The sequence below is a fragment of the Corticium candelabrum genome, chromosome 11, assembly GCF_963422355.1.
Source record: "Corticium candelabrum chromosome 11, ooCorCand1.1, whole genome shotgun sequence".
NCBI classification, from domain to species: domain Eukaryota; kingdom Metazoa; phylum Porifera; class Homoscleromorpha; order Homosclerophorida; family Plakinidae; genus Corticium; species Corticium candelabrum.
This window is the reverse complement of record NC_085095.1, coordinates 6276402-6287893: the sequence shown is the minus strand read 5'-3', so window position 1 is coordinate 6287893 and position 11492 is coordinate 6276402. Positions and strand designations below refer to the sequence as shown.

The window sequence follows — 11492 nt, the reverse complement described above, 5'->3', positions numbered from 1 at the left end:
ATACTTTGGGATCAACGGGTAACATAAAATAAATAGTTTGAAAGTAATTTAATATGAACACATTAAAAATGCCACTAGGCAACCATTGCATGTTATCAATCTTTCTTTTGTTCGACACGATATACAGTACGTTTGTAGATCAGTCCACTAGCCAAAGCAGCAAATGCTATTCCAATCGTTCCTGGTAACTCAGTACTGTGTTCCATAGCTAGACCAGCCAACTGCAGACTAACAATCCGAGCCAATGCGATGCTTGACTGTCCCATTCCTATCACCTCACCCTTCTCTCTCGGCGAGACTCTCTGCAACAGAAGATGAGCAACGACAACACGCATCACCGACGAAGCAAACCCAAAAGGAATCAGTAAAACGAAGATAAACGAAATATGTGTAGCAAAGTTGAGACCAATCTGAGAAGCAAGCATCAACAGAGACGAGTGAAACATCAATCTTGACTCATTGCCGTACATTCGAGTAACAAATCCTGTAATCATAGCAGATCCAAAGACAATGACTCCACTGAATGACACTATATATCCTATTATCTTCAGTCCGGCATTATACTTGTGCTCCAAAAACAAGCTGAAGTTGCTACGAAGCATTAAAACACTAACACTGATTATAAAACGTTCCAACATGAGACCGGACACTTTGGGCCATGTCTCTGATCTCATGAATGCTATCGACCCTTTGAAACTAAACGTATCATCACTGTCAGTGTTTGTATGATCTTTGTTCGTGTGCTGGTCGGGATGGACAAGCCACCACGATACAATAAAATTGATGAGGAAAACGAATGCTGTCGTGGTGACTGCAAACTTGAAACCTCCAGTGGTTGCCATCAGATTGCCTGGCCCGATGACAAAACCGATCGACGATATGGCATTGTAAGTAACGACCCATTCTGCCAGGACGATCCACCTCACTGCTGACATCTGCAACACAAGTTCAGCCGAGAGTGAGACCGTGCTTCAGTAGTCCTGAAGAACGACACAAATTGAACCTTCATGTGACGTGTTGGTTCAGAATCACTGTATTGTACCTGATGGTATTCGAAAGAGAAAGAAAATCCATAATGTGGTAGTCAAACCAAGCAGCATACGAACATGAACAACAGAACAAAGCAACATTCAACGTCGTCCGTAAATCTCACTCAATTATATATTTACATTAATTATTATTGCCACCAGTACAAAACTCTAATCTAATTATATAATACACGTACCAATGAATTAATATATTTAATATTAATATTTTAATAAATAATAGACCCCAATATAATATGAATAGTAAATATTATTTTACCAATCATACAATTGCAAATATCTCTTCAGTCAATATCAACCAGACATCGAAAATACTCGATACGCGATATCGTATCTAGCAAATCAGACAACTGAATAGCACGACTCAGAGCAGACACGACTGATTCGTTCGCGCTTTCCAAACACTCCGGGTCAAATCTGGAAACTTGTACATTATATTCTTCTTGTGGCTGTGGTATATACACACGGCGATTGCAGGTAAAAAGACTGATGTATTCTAGGTAAGCGATGTCTTCTAGAACCACTGATATGCTAACGTGCACTAAGACGTAAAACGATTATTGCCGAGCGTAGCGAGGCTTCTAATCCGGGTTGCACAACAGAAATGGGCGTGGTCCTATATGGCTCTCCATCGAGCTTTTGGTATATATATATAATATCTAATATATAAAGCTCAAATTGCCTGTGTGTGTGTGTGTGTTCGCGTTTGGAGGCCACGTCTTCTGTCCGTTTGCAACCGAAATCGGCAAGCACACTCGGCACGCACAGAGGAAGGTTTGCGTAAAATTGTTTTAAAAATTACGCACCTGGTCCCCTGTCGAGGGGTCGGCCCCCGCGTAAAATTTCTCGATTACGCAACGCTACACATTCCGGTTCATTCGAACACACGCCCACACCAGTCCTGTGTAGACAATATGCATCGTCGTCCTTCGCAAAGCTTCGAGCGATCGAATATCTCTGGCCGACGAAACTTACTCTTCTAGCGCTTTCGTTTCTCTCCAAATTCTGATTGCATTTGCACCGAATCCAACCTACACGTTTTCTGCAGCAAGCGCTACACGGCGAGTGTGCCGATTTCTATCGAAACAAGCGCGAACAGCAAGATTCGAATTCATTCAGAATATCCGGGACCTCGCAACAAAGATTGCACAGACCTATCTTTACACTACAGTATCTTGCCCGTACGAAGAACGGGCCATGTATACTAGTATATATATAAAGCTCAAATTGTCTGTCTGTCTGTCTGTCTGTCTGTCTGTCTGTCAGTCTCTCTGTGTGTGTGTGTGTGTGTGTGTGTGTGTTTGCGTTTGGCGGCCACGTCTTTTGTCCGTTTGCAACCGAAATTGGCACGCACACTCGGCACGCACAGGGGAAGGTTTGCGTAAAAAATTAAAAAATTATGCACCGAGTCCCCTCTCGAGGGATCGACCCCCGCGTAAAATTTCTTGATGACGCAAACGCTACACATTTCACTTTATTCGAACACACGCCCACACCAGTCCTGTGTAGACTGTATGCATCGTCGTTCTTCGCAAAGCTTCGAGCAATCGAATATCTCTTGCCGAGGAAACTTGCTCTTCTAGCGCTTTCGTTTCTCTCCAAATTCTGATTGCATTTGCACCGAATCCAACCTGCACGTTCTCTGCAGCAAGCGCTACACTGGCAGTGTGTCGATTTCTATCGAAACAAGCGCGAAGAGCAAGATTCGAATTTATTCAGTATATCCGGGACCTCGCAACAAAGATTGCACGTGACATCTCCACAGACTATCTTTACACTACAGTATCTTGCCCGTACGAAGAACGGGCCACGTATACTAGTATATATATATATATATATATATATATATATATATATATATATATATATATATATATATATACTTATTGTCTAGTTAGGACTCGGCGTTTCAGTAGACGGTCTGAAAACTCCGTTGGACGTGTTACTCACGAATGCGAGGCGCCTACGGATACCGTACAACTAGTATTACTACATTACATCACTCCCCCTCAGACGAAGGGCTAAAGTCCGAGTCTACAATATAATCATTCAAATATTGTGGGCGAGATCTTTGACGTTGAGATCTTCTAAGTACTTGCGGAGCTTCAGTACTTGAGTTAGAATCTGATTCAACGGGATCAGGTAACTCTTCCGGATGGCCTCAGAGTCTGTGAAAATATCTGAGAGAATCTCTCTTTGTTGGTTTACAATTGTTTTAATATTCAAGAGATCCCTCTGTTGGTTTACATCTGTTCTAATATCTTTAAAACGCAAGTTACGTTGTACATATGGTTTTATTCTATCATGATGGAGAGTCACATCCTAAGGACCTTTCTCCCATATGGTCGACGAACCTTGTATACTACGTCGGATATCTTTTTAACAACTTTATAAGGTCCTATCCATCGTGGACAGAAAGAACGAGATACTTGTTTCCCTCCACTAGGACGTGTAATCCACACTAGATCTCCAACACCGTATGGGGTAAAGTGCAACTTTGATTTGTTGTACTGTCTTTGTCTTTCATTTGACCTATGACTGTAGTCTTTCTTTACCTTTTAGTATATGTTAGAAACAGATGTCAAACTGTTCTCTACATAAGCCATTGGTGATGTCGTCTTGTGTCCTGTTATCTTGCACACAGAATCTGCTGCAGCTTGTAGCAATGTTCTAGGCATCTCTTTGAACTCTTTAGGGAATGTCTCCAATCGACTCATGATACGACGTACTATAGGCCAGTTGGACTTGTGTCAAATGGTTTTGCCATGTTTTATGGTTAGAATCTATCACCTTTGCTAGCATTTTCCCCATTGTCCTATTAGAACGTTCTACCGCACCATTTTCTTGGGGGTAATATGCCGTTGATTTAGTATGTCGTATTCAATGTTGACTACAAAATTGCTCAAAAGCTCGACTTGTGAAACATGTTCCATTGTCGGAATGAACTACTTCTGGCAGTCCATGTCTACCAATCCATTCTTGAATCTTGCAACATATAATATACTTCTTCTGTTGTCTGTCGTTGCAATGGGCACGATTCCACGTATTTGGAAAATGCATCCTGAATAACTGTGATAAATTGTGATCCCTTGTCGGTTCGAGGTAACGGTCCTTCAATAACGTCTATTTCGACTCTCTCAAACGGTTTCTCTGCTATAGGGCGTTCTTTCAATGGAGCTCGCGCTCTTTGATGTGGTGGCATCCTTTCCCCACATGTATGACAAGATTTGGTGTAATTCTGTTTACAGTGCTTTGCCAAAATCGATCCAATATCCGAGTCAATGTCTTCTTGACACCCTGATGTCCTGAGAAAGCATTATCATGCGCCAGCCGAAGTACTTCAGATATCAGAGCAATAGGTACGACAATCTTAATTCGAATGCCCTTGTGATGATGTTCTATGTAATATTCTATCTTTAGATAGCGTTAACTTCTCTCGTAGTAAACGTTGTAATTGTAGTTGTTCTGGATGATCCAAACTCAATTGCTTCGATGTATCCCAACTAACAGGGCTAGATGCCGCTGATAGCATACTAGATCTCTCCTCTGGAAGTCCCCGAAAGTGTTTGTCGTCCAACAATCGCTCAACATACAAACTTTCGGTGAGCTTCCCCGAGGCGAAAACAATGAGGCGGGACTAAATTGTTATATTGTCTTCCTGAGTAAACTGTTCTTCGTCATTACCAAATCCAAGACGACCGAGAGCATCCGCCACTCTATTTTGATCTCCTTTTATGTATTCAGTAGTGAAACAGTATTCTTGTAATTCCGCTATCCACCTGGCACGACGACTCCATGGGTCTTTAGCAGTAGATAGATATTGGAGTGGAAAATGATCAGTCCGCAGCAAAAAATTGTTCCAAGCAAATGGTGTCGAAAGTGACGAGTTGCCATAACGACTGCAAGAAATTCTCTATCATATGTACAGTATCGCCTCTCTGTCTTAGATAAAACTCTACTAAAATATGTAATCGATCGTAGTCCTTCTGAACTTTCTTGTGCCAGTTCTGCACCAATCCCTACAGTTGATGCAACTGTAGTCAAAACAAATGGTTTATCTGCCACAGGATGAGCCAAGATCGGTGCTGTAGACAATTTTTCGCTTCAAAGTACTAAATGCATCTTGACAATGAGTCGACAACTGAAATTTCTGTTCTCCAGCTAACATAGACAGATGTCAAAGGTGCTGCAATTGTAGCATACCGTGGAATAAATCGACGATAAAAACCAGTGATGCCCAAGAAAACCTTTACCTCCTTGACAGTAGTAGGTGTAGGTATTCTTTCAATAGCAGCAACCTTCTCTATAGATCAGGATTAATTCCTTCCGCACTAATATGAAATCCACAGAATATTGCTTGAGTTGTAACAAATTGACAGTTCTTCGCACTAAGTCGAAGTCCGTGTTTGTGAAAAGTTGTAAATGCTTGTTCCAACCGATCCAAATGCAATTGAAATGTATCTGACTATACAGAGATCATCCATATAGAGGACTAGCTGAATTGGTGTCAAGTTTTCCAGAACTAGTGACATCATTCGACAAAACGTTGCTAGAGCTCCCTTCAACCCAAAAGGCATTCTGTTGAATTCATACAAACCTGAAAGTGTCCGGAACGCTGTCTTTTTCTTATCCTTTTCCACGATTGGCACTTGAAAATATCCTTTTGCCAAGTCCAAGATGCTAAAAAATTTCGCTCCTGATAGTGACTCAATCACCTCTTGAAGATTCGCAGTTGGTATTGCTGTGTCTTTAGTTTTACCATTTAACTGTCTGTAGTCTACGCATAAACGAAGACTCCCATCACTCTTTCTAACTGGGCATATAGGTGCCGCATATCCAGAAGTAGATGGTCGAATTATCCCATCTCGCCGTGATCGTCTCACCTCATCTTCAACCTCAGCTTTCCATCTTGTAGGTAGACGACGAGGGCGGCAAGCTATTGGAGTTTTGGTAGTAAGCGGAATCGTATGTGTCAACATCCGCTGAATACCTTTCATTGCCAGGATAAACGAACACGTCCCGATGACGTTTTAGAAGATTCTCCAATTGTTGTTTCTTATCAGAGCTCCATGACTCACCCAGATCTATGTCACCATTGGGTTGTAAATATTGGTACTCTTTCCAACTGGTCTTCGATCCACCCCATCCAACGCGGTTGCTTCAGTAAATTCCGCCAAACTCTGTCCTTTATGTATTACTACAGGTTTTGTGCAGACATTCATAACTCTTACCGGAACATCTCTCCCTTTTCCTCCAACACAATAGGTAGCACATTCCCAAAGTCCTGAACGTTCAGATAACTCATCCACTACTTCCACAATTCCTGTTCATGCACTAGTAACATTGGAGTGTCTATTTCCCCAAATGGTGGTTTCTTGCCCAGGCCCGAATAGTACACTGCTTGGCGAATACAACCTACCAAACTTCAATAAACGCACTTCAGACCTTGTTGGTTCTGATTTAACTGGTTGGAGTGTTGTCACTTCTTCTCCTTTCAAGAACAACTTTCTATTAGCGACATCTATCTGGACCTCAAGAGTCGAAAGAATATCAGTGCCCAAAACCACACAGTCGATTCCTTTCACAACGTAAAATGAACTGTATACCTTTTGAGATCCCAACTGAAACGACGTAAGTATCAGTTTCCTCACACTGTGAGGTAGAACCATCAACCATTATTGGTTGGCGAACAATATTTCTTTTAGCTGTCGTGTGGTTCATCTGAACAACATCAAGTGGTATCAAGCTGATGTCTGCTCCTGTATCCACCAAAAAAGAAAGAGGTTGCTGGTCACCATAATTATATAGACCGTGAAGAGCCGTGGCTAAATTAGTGATCTGACCTCCTCTCTTTGATGCAGGAAATGCAGCAGTACAGTTTTGGGCAACATGCCCCGGTCTCAAACATCCATGACATTCATGAAAATGAGGACAACTAGACCGGAGGTGGTTAATATCACCACAAATATACCATCTCTTACCAAGCATTGGATCTCGAGGTAGCTGATACACTGGACTTGCATTTGTCGGTGCCGGTCTGACTGAGGGAATTCCGGCTAATCGAAGTTAGTTGACTTCCTGAGCTAATTCTTTGACACCTCTAGCGTTAGTAGTTTTGTCCCTTCTCAACAGAATTTGGAATTCTCTCGGTAGACCATCTAGAAAGGCGTCTCTGGCCAAAGTAGTCGCGGACGCACTATCAAACCCCGGATACGCTAGCCGTACTAACCTGTCAATGTCGTGCGCGAACGCCGCTGAAGGTTCTTCGAACTGTTTCCATTTTCTGCCGCGCAACTCCTCCACCGCGAGCCGCCTATCTATTGCCCCACCGAGGAACTCCTTCTTTAGTGAAACCACAATAACATCAAAATCTTGCTTTTCCTCACTCTCCAGACGTCGATAGTTCTCAAAGGCCACCCCTTCTAATCGGGATGCTGGGCGAGTGCCTTCTTCTCACCCTCAAAACCTTTCAGTGCTGTCCAGACAGTAATACGGTTCAGAAAGGAAAGTAAATTTACAGTTCCATCAAAAACCTGAGGCGTATCACGTTGCATTCTAAAATCCCACTCCTGTCACTAGTGTGGTACACACGGCGATTGCAGGTAAAAAGACTGATGTATTATAAGTAAGCGATGTGTTATATATAACCACTGATATGCTAACGTGCACTAAGACGTAAAACTATTAAATTACTACATTACATGGCGCTATCCGCGTTGCCGATTTGTGAGTAATTACAGAGCGTTTGAAAGGTTTAACATGTTGGTTTCACTAGCTATGCGATGAGGTTGGTGTTCAGTTGTAATTACGTCTAGCTGCAGCACTCCACTGGCCACCATGCAGCTATAGACCTTGTCTACATGTGTGAGAGGTATGCTTCGCAACCTTAGATCAACCAGCTTGAACAAGTTTGGAGACATTCTCGTATGTACATTGCAACATTGCAAGTCTACATACCACATGCCTATATACTGTAGTGCGAGTTGTCAAGATGTTCAGCTACTAAATATTTTTAGTAATTGTAATTACGTAAGACTGATGTAAATTGTGGTTTATTAAAAGAAAGAAGAAGAATTATTGTATCCGAACAAGACTTGTCACTAGCTGAACAAATCCATTTTCTGGTCAATTTTCCTGGATAACTGGCCAGTGCTGATGTCTAGGCATTTACATATATGTGTGTCTAGATATCATGTATCGCTATGTACAGTACTGTTTATACTGTACATACTAGTCTAGGAAAGCCATCACTGTGTGCCCTGGGCATACTGTACCATCGTCATGTAGACTACTTTTAGATTCAGATGACTGTTTTTGGGATTTGTCTGTCATGCCTGTTTCTGCCTTTGCTAAATGTATGTATCATGCTGCTTTTATCTAGATCTCTCTGGTTATCAAAAATTTATAGTAATCAAGAAACAGACCCGATTTCAAGGGTACTTGGATCCATATGGCTCTCTAGACAGAGAAGCTAGGTATGTATGTTGACATACCAAGTGGTGCTACATGTATGTGCATGTTTTTAGGAATGTATATTTGGATGTATGCATGTCCATATGCATGTGTATATGCATCTAGATGTCACTGTAAGTACATGTACACTGGACTGTACACGCTAATTCAGTAGGCGTGTCTCTTGTAGTGGGTGTGTCCCAGAATACTATCTACTTTTAGCTCCACCACTATTGAAGATCACGGTATGCCCCAGCAGTACATAGCCATTTACAACCACCTGCAGATGTATGCTAAAAATATTTTGTGTTTGTTCGTAGATTTCCAGAGCACATGCATCATGATCAGAGGCTATTGCATGTGAGTAACATTCACACTAGTTAATTTCTACAGTATAGACGGGGGCGTGCTTATCATGCAGCTCGAAGAGGTTCGCTGACGCTTAGCTCGATCAAGAACTATGAGTCTTCCTTCGTGCAAGGAAACCATTGAGGACATGCAGACACACAGCATTACATCGTCTAGTGGCTGCGATCAACAACTGACAGACACGTCACAAGGTGCCGAAATGAGTTTTCTAGTGTTTGTTCGTTTCCTTACAGCAGCTGTTGCAGGAGACATTGCGACAGTGACATTTCTGTGGAAGGAATCACTTGGAATCCAGACGGTTTCCAAGCAGATCTTTTTGATCGGTACTTTCGATCAGGTGATTAGTGTTCATGTCCAACTGCTTTACAAATGACACCAGACTTGTTGTAGGTGGTGCATAGCTAAAATTAGCGCAGGAGTGAGTTTGTAAGACCAGTGGCGTCGTTTATGGGGGACCATGGGGAGCGTGTAGGACGTACTGTACTGTACACGCATATATATGTATACCCTCCAAAACGCAGGGGCGTGATTTTGTTGTTACCATGGTATTTTGAATTGATACATGACTTGCATGAGCAGCTGGGAGTAGGTGGAATAGTGGAGAATGATACACCAGACATCGATCATGCATGCAATGAGCATGCAGTCCGAATCACTCTATGGTATGGCTGATTTCTACATGGATGCATGTATATAGGCAGTCTAAATAAATCAAGTTGTTTGATCTCAACTGGCAGTCTGGCCTCAACCATGGAAGGCTGGTGCTGCTGCTGGTAAGATGGTACATGTACTGTAGTGTTGTATATACATGTATACTTGTAGGTACAAGTACAGTGCAATTGTTTTAGTTCCATGCATAATAGGGTATTTAAAGTTTGTCCTGGAATTCTACATAAATTTACATACTGGTAGTATACACTGCACAAGCAACAGCTAGTGGCATCGATCACTACGCTTGGACCTGGGGGGCATGGCCTAGCTTCTTGCACAGCTCTCCTAATTAACGCGCACACGAGGAGTGGAGAGGGGGCAGTTGAGGCTCATTGCGCACACGTTAAAGAGGGGCTGTGCAAGAGACTAGGCATGGCCTTTTGAGTATAAGTAGTTGTGGTCTTTTAGATGATAGACAAGGTGTCATAAAAGTTAAACCCTATCAGCTAGCCTCTCCAATTTTGGAAGTTCAGTGACGCTTGCAACAGCAATGTGTTTCTAAGTGTACATTTTCTTAACAAATCTCAAGGTAGTTAATCGAACATCAGTGTTTTTATATTTTAATTTTTGCAGTTGCAGTATAGTTTTTTGAATGACGGAACTTGCACGCTGACTCATGGAAGGACATAAGGATCCTGGCCATATTCTATGCGGGTGTTGTGGAGCAGTTACACACTGATGACTTGTAGTTAAGAAACAAAATCTTTGATGAAATCTGGAGCAAATAGCATGATTACGACCACCTAATGTATAGAGCAGACTTTTAAAATCTAATTTTAATTGTTTGGGTATCTTGTTTCTAGTTTTAACTAAATTTCACAAAATGCAATTTTAGCCTGTGGGCTTCAGGGCATATGGTATATTGTAAGATGTATGATATGATATTAGTACGTAGAACAGCACCATTTAAATGCTGTGGCAAAGAATGGACATGTTAGAGAGATAGCTAGTTTCTAATTAAGTTAAGGTCACAGATTTTGCCAATTTGACAACTAGAAGTTTGCTTTTGATTAATTTATTAGTGGCTGCTTTATTAGAGTGATGTATTGAAATGTCATTTATATTTGATTGTAGGTAAAACTTGATTGGCAAGACCAGGATCAAGTCTTCAAGTCTTTGCCAACTGAGATAGAGTTTGGAATATATAGGGACTGTCGACTGGTTGTCAATGGAGAGCTGTATGTGACTCAACTAATTGTTATAGACAACATTAGTCAAATGAAGCACATTCAGCTTCAAAGTTAGCAATTTGTTGACAAAAAGTTTTGGTGGTTGCCTCATATTTTGTCATTTCTATTAGGTGGGAATACTGACCTCATTCTAAAGGACCAGAGACAGTGTAAAGTTGCTGTTGATCAAAAGGGAACAGAGAGCTTACTAGAGATTTCTTCTCATCAAAGCGTGTTTGGTGCAGCAAGCAACCACACATCATCTGAAGTCAAGGAGCATTTTTATGGCAATTGTAATGAGAATTCAGATTGGAAAGGTAACAAACATCTTTCATTGCAAGTAGATGAGGATTGTTTTAAGGCAACTAGTTTTGAACAAATTTTAGGTGAAGATACAAAAGGGGAAATGCAAAAGCAAAATGAAAAATTGCGGTAAGAAATAGAGTCAATGCAAAGTAGAATGCAAGAACAGCATCGATTGTTTAGAGATGAAAATGCTCAAACGGAGAAGAAGTTGATTCAACACGCAAGAAAATTACAAGAGTTAAACATGACTTGTTCAAAATTAGAAACAGATCTAGCAGACAAGAACAAACATTGTGACTTGTTGCAAAAAGACAAACTAAGCCTGGAGAATGACTTGGCTGGAGAAACTGCTTTGAAGGAGGAGCAAGAGTGTAGAGCAGAGTCATTAGAAACGGAAAAGAATTCTCTTGTAGCTCAAGTGAGTGCAAATGTGTATTAG

The 11492-nt window shown here is 41.4% G+C and overlaps 2 protein-coding genes across 3 annotated transcripts; one reads left to right on the top strand and one right to left on the bottom strand.

The window, feature by feature from the left end:
* Nucleotides 1-69: 69 nt before the first annotated feature.
* On the bottom strand, nucleotides 70-1447 carry LOC134187076 (uncharacterized). 2 transcript variants are annotated; one of them, XM_062655195.1, is made up of 3 exons: nucleotides 1315-1447; nucleotides 1004-1042; nucleotides 70-935 (listed from the first exon to the last, which is right to left on the bottom strand). In XM_062655195.1, the coding sequence occupies exons 2-3, from the start codon at nucleotides 1007-1009 to the stop codon at nucleotides 96-98; spliced, it is 846 nt and encodes a 281-aa protein (XP_062511179.1). In that variant the 5' UTR covers nucleotides 1010-1042; nucleotides 1315-1447; the 3' UTR covers nucleotides 70-95. The 2 variants fall into 2 exon arrangements, with proteins under 2 accessions (XP_062511179.1, XP_062511178.1); XM_062655194.1 differs by lacking the exon at nucleotides 1315-1447 and having other exon boundaries at nucleotides 1004-1118.
* A 7465-nt stretch (nucleotides 1448-8912) lies between these two features.
* Nucleotides 8913-11492, top strand: LOC134187221 (uncharacterized). The gene is made up of 6 exons (XM_062655338.1): nucleotides 8913-9058; nucleotides 9113-9204; nucleotides 10653-10818; nucleotides 10879-11064; nucleotides 11134-11179; nucleotides 11234-11492. The coding sequence occupies exons 1-6, from the start codon at nucleotides 8959-8961 to the stop codon at nucleotides 11490-11492; spliced, it is 849 nt and encodes a 282-aa protein (XP_062511322.1). The 5' UTR covers nucleotides 8913-8958.